General features: G+C 43.9%; 1 protein-coding gene across 9 annotated transcripts; it reads left to right on the forward strand.

Annotated features, from left to right (window-relative positions):
- Nucleotides 1-138: 138 nt before the first annotated feature.
- Nucleotides 139-8,649, forward strand: LOC124203976. Of its 9 annotated transcripts, XM_046600925.1 has the most exons (10): nucleotides 1,315-1,561; nucleotides 2,059-2,171; nucleotides 2,725-3,992; nucleotides 4,077-4,206; nucleotides 4,320-4,453; nucleotides 6,508-6,805; nucleotides 6,875-7,129; nucleotides 7,240-7,304; nucleotides 7,424-7,439; nucleotides 7,581-8,649. In XM_046600925.1, the coding sequence occupies exons 1-10, from the start codon at nucleotides 1,546-1,548 to the stop codon at nucleotides 7,587-7,589; spliced, it is 2,304 nt and encodes a 767-aa protein (XP_046456881.1). In that variant the 5' UTR covers nucleotides 1,315-1,545; the 3' UTR covers nucleotides 7,590-8,649. The 9 variants fall into 9 exon arrangements, with proteins under 9 accessions (XP_046456878.1, XP_046456880.1, XP_046456876.1 ...); XM_046600922.1 differs by lacking the exons at nucleotides 1,315-1,561; nucleotides 7,424-7,439 and adding an exon at nucleotides 139-238; XM_046600924.1 differs by lacking the exons at nucleotides 1,315-1,561; nucleotides 7,424-7,439 and adding an exon at nucleotides 298-426.

An 8,649-nucleotide genomic window follows, 5' to 3' on the forward strand; every position in this document is an offset into this window, starting at 1 on the left:
CCCCACCAAAAATACAGAAAACCCCAAAGTCTCTGTTCTTCCTATTCATGTGTATTCACGAAATATGTTTTTTTTTTTATTTTTCATTTTTCATTTGTTTTGTAATTTTGGTCTTGTTGTCGACTCCGTCCCGACTCACGGTCTGCCGTCGCGGCGGAAAGTTTTGACGTCACTGCACGCAGACTGCTGTTGACATTGGTGTTGAACAGTTGTGTTTTTTCGACGTTCGTGCGTGAATGTGAGTGTTCCCCCCCCCTTTCATTGTTTTTCGTGTTGTGCCCTGTTACACACAGAGATTGACGGAATAAAAAAAAAACGAATTTTATTTCTAAAACCGAATTTAGGCCGGATAATCGTTGCCGGTCACGTCATCGCGTTTTAGAGATTTGACTTTGTGATGTTGTTGTGATGTTGTGATTTATCCAGGCAAGTTTATTTGTCGTCGTCGTCTATTTACTCGTCATCTTTTTGGGTATTTTGTTCTCCAACCGGTTTCCGTCCGATTTGTTGGTTTCCGTCCGTCTTTTTCCCGACTTGTTGCACTTTTTTTCGGCTGTTTGTGTTGGTTGTGTGTCCATTTCCGCTGGATTTTTTGAAGCAAATGACATCACCGTCACGTTGTTATTGTCAGATAATGACACGTGCAAAACTAGTCGTTTATCGCTCTCGACAAAACATCGTTGGGGTTGGTACAATGCACATTGTTGCCTTTCGTGAGCGTCGGTTCGCTTTCAGTGTGGCGATGTATATATGGCTCTTGTACACATCTTCACCAGCCTTACATTTTGCTTTTGTTTGGTTTCAAGATAAGGCGGGGAGGAAATAAATTAAAACTGGTTTGCTGGCAGGAATGTGTAGAGTAATAATCACGGCTGCAGTTGAGTAGTCACGACACGCTAGAGATGATTCTACGATGACTATAGTAGTTTGGTGGGAAGATTTTGTTCTTTTTCCGTTTTCTTTCTTTTTGTTTTATTTTAACGAAGGAAACCAGGTGGTGGTCTCAGCGCCATCTCTTACCGCGTGAATTGATGCTGAACTGATGGCCTGGAATAAAAAAATATTTCGTCGAAACATTAAAAAAAAAAACGAACGAAAAATCGTGAAATAAAAAAAAACGGCGGCGTGGAATAATAATTGCTCGTGTAGCGGTTGTGAAAGAATTTTCCAAGATTTCCTTTTCGTGCAGCATTTTTATTTCGGTGAATCTCTAGCGTTTTAAATTTCACTCGGCGGGTTATGTAGTTTAATGGGTTATTATTACGGGATTTGGTTGAAAAATCCAATAGATGGCGCAAGTTGTTTTTATTGATTTCAGCCACTCAAACCTGTTTTTGTTTCAGTGGCCGTGAGAAAAATTTGTCTGCGTGATGTGTGTTATGTGACGTCTCGTTTTTTTTTTCTCTTTTTTGTCGAGGGGGGGATTCGTAATTTCTTTTATCAGCAATAGACACACACACTAATCGTTTAGAAATTCCTGTCCCTCGTTGATATTTATCGTCGTGCTGCCTTTTCCATCCCAGCGCCGCTCAATTCTAAGCCATTATGCTGGGTGGTTCAGGTTGGTTGGCTTTCAGACCTGTTTAAGCACATTTCTCTTCCACTGTTGTTCAAAACTCTCCTCCGCCAATTGGCCGTGCTTTGAAATAAAAAAGAGTCGCTTTTGATTCACTCCAGTCAACAATGAGAAAAGAAGAAGCAAACATCTTGTTTGAAAGTTGGATAATTAAGGCTTTCTTTCTTGCTCTCGTCTATCACCCAGGACCTCATCATTTGAGATTGCACTGATCTTGCGCACAGTTGACAGTCCCCTTAGCTGTGTATTTAACCCCCCCTTTTGAAGTACGTTTAATTTCCTTTTTGGTTTTGGGGCTTTGTGTCTCTTTCCATGTGGGGGAGAGAAGGACAGGTGTGCAGTTGGGAAGCATTTATATTTCTGTTTCCTGACGTTGTATGGTTGTAGGCTATTTAACAGTATTCTGTGAAGCCCTTGCTCCACATGTATCAAATTGCCATGCGAAATCTGACTACGGTGTGTTGTTTCTCTTTTCCCTCCAGGTTTCACTCACAGCAAGCAAATGGGCAATTGTGTTTCGTCACAGAGCCAGCAGGCAGTGGTGGAGAAACAAGCAGCAACTGGCAGAGGCAGAAGCATAGTTTCTCTTCGCAAGGTAAATGTGTTTTTATTTCGTTCTCTGCCCACAAGTTCCCTAGTTACACTTGTTTGAAACAAACCAAAACAAACGCTTTATAGTGTGCAGTGTGCATCATCGTTGATCGAAAAATCGACAACAAAACACGTGGGTTGAGAGGGTACGATAGGTTTATCGAACGCCTCGGCGCAGGCGCAGCAACCATCCAGTGGAAACCTTAATGTAAAACGGTATTGATTATCAAAGGGTGGGGGGATCCATCTTGTTGTTGTCCTTCTACGCCTTTCCACAGTCTTGAGACGACATCCTTGACGCATCCGGCTCTCTCTCTCACTCTCTCACTCCAGCACAGTAGATATTCTTGTGTAATTATAATTGAAAGTTTGAAGTTTTTGATAATTTCGGGGCTGAATTCGTGTCGTGGCGTTGATTACTCTCATTTTATATCTCTTGAACCGCTCTCTCTCTCTCTCTCTCTGTACGTTGTGCACGAGATGTACAAAGTTTCAAGTGCGTGACATTTGACCCAACGTTCTTCTTCTTTTTTTTTTTCTCCCCCCATTGTATTCAGGCTGCAATGGAGAAGTATCCGGTTCCCACCAAAAACCGCTTGGTCCTCGGCAACGAAGGGACAACTGGCGGCCTCAGCAACAATAGCAGCTGCAGTAACAACGCCCCAGCCGGCACACAACAGACCAACGATGCCGGCAACAACGACATAACGCAATTACGCTCGAAATTACGGCCACCCTCCGTCATCATCGCCAGGCCGGTCAGCATCCAGCTGACTAATAAGAGTGGCATTGACACCAACGGCAACATACCTCGACCCTCTAGTCTACCCCGTCTGTTGAAAACGTCAGATAACAACGCCACGGCCAAGATTGAGTCGCTCCAGCAGCAGCAACAAGCCAAACCATCCAATTTGACGGGCTGCGCCACGTTCCGGACCGTCAGTTTGGATTCCAAGAACCGGACGATTCTCAATCCGCCGCCCGTAGTCTCGGCTTCATCGAACAAGACATCGACGGCCTCCAAGGATTCGAGGTCCGTCTCCCCTTCGCCATCGAGCATGTCCATAGCCTCGAGTTTCGGCTCGAATAAAAGTCATTCGGTGGCCGATTCCGGAATCGCCACTTGCTCCAGCAGCCGCTCGCAGTCCACCATTTCCGAGCGGAAGTCGGCCCTGTCTCTGAAATTCGGTTTCTTCACCAAGAAGACGGCCGGCGCCACTGAAACCAAGAAAGCCAACGTCGATCGAATCAATTCCGCCAATAGCATCCTGACGGCCACTCCGCCTCCATCTTCGGCCGTCAGTAAACTTCGCGGTACATGCGAGTTGCCACGTCAGACTAAATCGCCGCGTCCAACTTCCCTCCGCTTAAGTTCGTCGGTTACCGTTGGATCAGCCGGCGTCCAGCGAGTGACGGGCAGGATACAGCAGCCGGCAACCCATAAAAGTCCGGCTAGAATGCCGACTCCCCAATTGACGTCGATAAAGAACAGAGCCGCTTTAGTGCTGGGCCGGAGTAAAAGTTCCGATTACAAATCGGTGGAGCTCAGGCCGCGGCTGAGCGTCGAGGCTATCGTGGCTTCTCTCGAACAAGAAATCCGACATCAATTGGGTCCAGAACCGCCTCCATTGGCCCTCAGTCCCAAGAAGGAAGTCAAGGAAATCTCGACTCCGGCCGAGAAAGTTGAAGTGGAGCGATTCGGCATCGAGACGGCCTCCAAGGCCCAAATCGAATTCGTCGACGAAGATGAGGACGAAGATTTCATCGAAGATATCGAACTTCAACTTCAAACGCCATCCAGCGCCGCCGAGTGTCAGCCTTCTCCGTCAGTCATTTTATAAAAATTTTCTTAAAACTTATGCAAATTACTTTGTGCATAAAATTTGAATTTTTCGGTTGTTAATTACAGGGAAGGCGACGATCAAAGTCGAGACGAAGGTCATCATGGCGACGAGGAAGATTCTAATGCAACATCCATTTCAGACGCCATGATAGACGATGAAATTGCCGACCAGCCCGGTCTTGTCATGCTCGGACAGGTTGATTACTGTTCTTACTCTGTTGGTTTTCTTTTTTTCTTTTTCTTTTTTGGGTCTGTTCTTGGTTTGATGATGGCCATTTAAATGTAAATTATTCTTTTGTTTTTTTCTAGTCGTACTCAGTTCCGGCGTCGCCGATGCATTCTTGGAGATCCGAACTGTTTCATTACAACCTACCGCCCATGTCCATGATCAATTATCCGCCGTCGGAAGACGATCAATCGGACGTCTCATCCTACCATCACAGGTCAGTGCGTTTGTGGTGTAATGGGAGTCGTTTCGGCGTGAACGTCGTGTTCCTCCAGGGGCGTTCCAGTCGAGTAGATTTCCAAGGGCCTTTCTTCTTTCTTCTTACTATTTTTCAAAACTTCTCCGGTAGCAGGTGGTCCGCGGGCAAGAAAGCGTGACGTTTCAGATCGAACGCATTCGTCTGTGATGAAAAGCAACTGTGCACCTTTTTCTTTCGTTCTTTATTATTATTATTTTTTGGTTGTACACCTCTTACCACTACAACCAGTAGCTGGACGCCATTTTGTTTCCTTTTTCTCTCTGCTTCAAATTTTTAGTTATCGGTTTCAGAACAAAAGTGGAGTGGCAGCGTATCAGATCATATAGACGTTGGGGAGGGAAGCAGCTATATCGATTTTACTATTTCATTTCACCGTTTTCATGCGTCCATGGTTGCGATCATTTCTTGTCTTTTTCCTGGTTGTCTCGTCTGTCGTTGCGCCCAGCGCTGCAGACGGACGCTGGAATTCCGCCAGAGAGTTGTGAGATAGAAGCTGGAACAGCACGGGACTCTTTTCTTGGCTCTGTTTTGGTGCGCCGGCCGTTGCTTCTGTCTGCATAGGTATTTTTTTTTCTAAATTACGATATGTACATGCATACAATTTACTCGTTTTTGTTGTTTTTGGAGGGAAACAAATTCCTATCTTTTTATCTTTTTTACCCTTTTACGGTTTTAAAACAGTTAAATGTCCGTCTTGGAAATAACAAACAAACAGATGCCGCTGTCTGGTTGTTGTTAATTTATTGACCGGTCAACTTATTATTCATTCGGTTATCGTTTCGGTCGGCTTAGAAAAACCAAAAAGTTATTCTTCTTTCTGGAAGGGAAAGCGTAGAGAAAAAAATGGCCATTTTGTTTCTTTGGTCCTCGGTCCCTTTTGTTGAGTTATTTTGGGCCCGTAATTTATCCAAGTGAAGTGGGACCTTCGACAGGCGTAGTAGTAACTGCACGCTGGGTGAACTTGACGACGTTCGACGCTTTTAAACATTCTTTTAACGCAAGTAAATGGCGAGCGGACACCTGCCAGAACAATTCATCGGATGGCTGGCGACTTACCAGCCAAAATAATATTATTATGTAATGGGGTAGTTTTTTTTTTTTGTTTTTCTGTTTTATTTGGACGCCTGCCCTTAACACGCCCAGCCTAGAAGAAAAACCAACCACAAGGGCAGCGAACTTATTGCTCGTGTTTTCTTTCCTCATCCATTTCGATTGTTTTTTCTGTCTGTCTGTGTTTGTTTTTGTCTTTTTTTTTTAATTTCTTTTGGCTTCGGCTCAAAGAGCCTGATCACGAACCGAAAAGTTCATCTTCTTGACTGAGGGAACGAGTTTTTGTTCTTATTTCACGCACGTCAACCGTTAGCTCGATGAACTCCCGTTGGTCACATTGTCATTGCCACCGGATGAACCGCTTCAGCTTCCCGTCTTTTCACTCAAAACTGTTCAATCAATTGAAATAATGAGGCAAAAATCGTCTGGACAGGTTGAAATTCCCGCACTATCGCCTCTTTCTCACGACAAAGAAGAAGAAAGAAAGAAGAGAGTTGAATGCTCTGCTGTGTCCATGGCCGTCGTCGTTACTGCCCAGTGGAAATCCCCCCCACCTTATAACTCCATTGCACTTGATAACACATGAAATTTTTCCCATAGTGAACTCGGAGGAAATGCCGCTGGGCATTGGCCGTCCGTTGTGGAGGAGAGACGAGAGAGGCTTAGTCTTGTTCTTCTCCTCTCGTCGTGAGAACGTGTGAGAGATACGTCAGTTTGCGTTCACTTGTCGACCAGTCATTTCTCTCTCGTGTGTGTCCAGGATATTTAGTCCGGCTCGTGTGCCCATGCGGTCGAAAGGGACAGAACCATCTGTCCGTCTCTATTGTGTCTGATTATTTTTGGTCTGTGCGCTGCTGCTGCTGCTGCTGTAGAGCCCTGGTTATTATTTTTAGCTGTTTGAAGGATTTTGGGCGATAGCTTAGAGGAAAAACTAAGCCAAGAGATCGATTTCTTGTTTGCAGACTAGTGCGACGACGCGTTGCCAGTGTCAGCGATATCGACGACGGTCTCAAGGAGTCGCCCGTGGCAGCGGCGACGGCCAGCAGCAGCAGTCCTGTTGCTCCCGCCGATGGGATCAGGGCGTCGACGATGAGAGCAGAACTCTTCAACTCTCCGTCGTCCAAGCATCGAGAGAGCAGCAGCACCAGCTACTGGCCGCCCTCGGAAGCCACCATCGTCATTGAATTGGAGGAGTACACGAGTATGGCCAACGAGCTGGCCGACATCAAGTCTCAGCTCATCACTTTGCAGAATCTTTTGGTAACTAATTTGAAAAATTAAAAATTTGACTTTCGATTGAACTTTTTTAAATTTTTTCAAATTTTTCAGGTGGAAACGGTGGCAGATGGCGGAAGCAATTGCGGTGGCATAGATCCGCCCGGATCGCACACGGCGCCTCTGTGGGACTTGAAGCGTGATCTGGTTCTCTTGCGAGAGGAACTCCAGGAAAAGAATACGACAATCAAGACTTTGAAGAATCAACTGCGGGCCGTCAACGGCCGGACATCCGTCAACAAGAACAAGGAATCGACGGCCACCACCAAAGCTTCAGCTTCGTGCAATGTAGCCACTCAAACTGACAGGGTAATAATCATATGTTGTTATGTTTTGTATTTTTGTAGTTTGGAACCTTAATCTTTTATACTTTTTTTGAGTAATCGCGTTTGGTTAATTTTTATTTTTCTTCTTTTTAGCCCCGAAGTGGCGCCTTCACCAACGGTCTATCCCCGTCTGATAACGACGAGGTTCAATTAGTCAGGTACGATTCTTTGTACTTGTGTGTCACCAGTAGTTTCGTAACCTGATTATATCGAGCTCGGACAACTTCTAAAGTCCTTTTCTCTCTCTTATCTTTTGTCATTTCGTCATGTACTGCAGCTTTAGGATAGGGCAGGTAAAACATCCAGGGGAGAAGGGTCTTTGAGTTTTTCTTTTGGTTTTTCCGATATTTGTTTATTGCACGCGGTTTTCGATTGGAACATTTCGAAAATTATTCTAATCAAATGTTTTTTCTCGATTTTATTTTGATGCGCAGCAGTACTAAATTGAAGCTGCCCACCGTTTCTGGGTTACCTGTCCGGTCACGTCCGATCAGATTGACGACTAAATGATTTGACGACCCAATCATTCAATCAGCTTCTTTATGCCGTTACGTAATATCGGAATTTTTCCATTCTCCGTCAACTATTCTTCTTATTTTCCTTATCTAAAATTAAAACACACCATGAATTTCCGATTCACCATCTATGATTATGTTCTCGCACTGTATCCCGTTGGTTTTCCTTTTCCCTCCCGTGATTCCGTCATTGAAATTGTATGTACATTCTCGATTGCAGACAGGCTAATAATGGTAACGTAAAGCTTTAAAATAATAGGATAGGAGTTCATAACCGAGAGAGAGAGAGAGAGCTTATTAGGTTCCACACACCAGAATGATCTAATTCGGTTTAGATGTGTAATTCCCTAGTCATTTTCTACCCCCGATGTAATAACTTACCGTATATTATTTACGTCTGAAACCTTTCTTTTTTTTCAATTGAGAAGGCAAAATAACTAAATTAATCGAAAGCACAAGTATCTTCAACGCATATTCAAATTAATTATTAAGGGAAAAGGATTTTTTTTTTCGTTCAATTCCGATTCAAATGAGAAAAATAATCACATAGTACTAACAAAGCCGGACATCTAACCATCTTTATTAACGCCAATCACCTCCACCCACCCCACTTTTTCCCTGCTATTATAAAAATTACAATTGATTTCTTTTGATAGATACTGAAAGTATTTTTGGGGGGTTTTTTTCAAAGTCACTCAACAACTTATAGCTCGCCGTCTCCTTATTTGTCGATCCCTCCAATTCCAAGTGTTTTGTTTAGATTTGCTGTTCATCGACGTTGACGTATAAAAAACCACACATAACTAGGAACCATATAACTGCATTAATTCTTGACCCCGTATTAATCCTTACTTATATACCGTCCTTATTATTAATTTTTTTTTTTTGGCCCCTGTGTTTTTTGTTATAGTTTTTTTTTTTTTTTGTCCTGAACAACATCACAACAACAACAATACATGGCTTGGTTGATTCCGCCACATTCCTCTGA

The sequence above is a fragment of the Daphnia pulex genome, chromosome 10 (assembly GCF_021134715.1).
Source record: "Daphnia pulex isolate KAP4 chromosome 10, ASM2113471v1".
Classification (NCBI taxonomy): Eukaryota; Metazoa; Arthropoda; class Branchiopoda; order Diplostraca; family Daphniidae; genus Daphnia; species Daphnia pulex.

Coding starts and splice junctions, on each gene's coding strand:
- LOC124203976 (XM_046600920.1), top strand. Junction 4,207..4,319: donor GTCTTGTCATGCTCGGACAG/GTTGATTACTGT, acceptor GTTTTTTTCTAG/TCGTACTCAGTTCCGGCGTC. Junction 6,806..6,874: donor TCACTTTGCAGAATCTTTTG/GTAACTAATTTG, acceptor CAAATTTTTCAG/GTGGAAACGGTGGCAGATGG.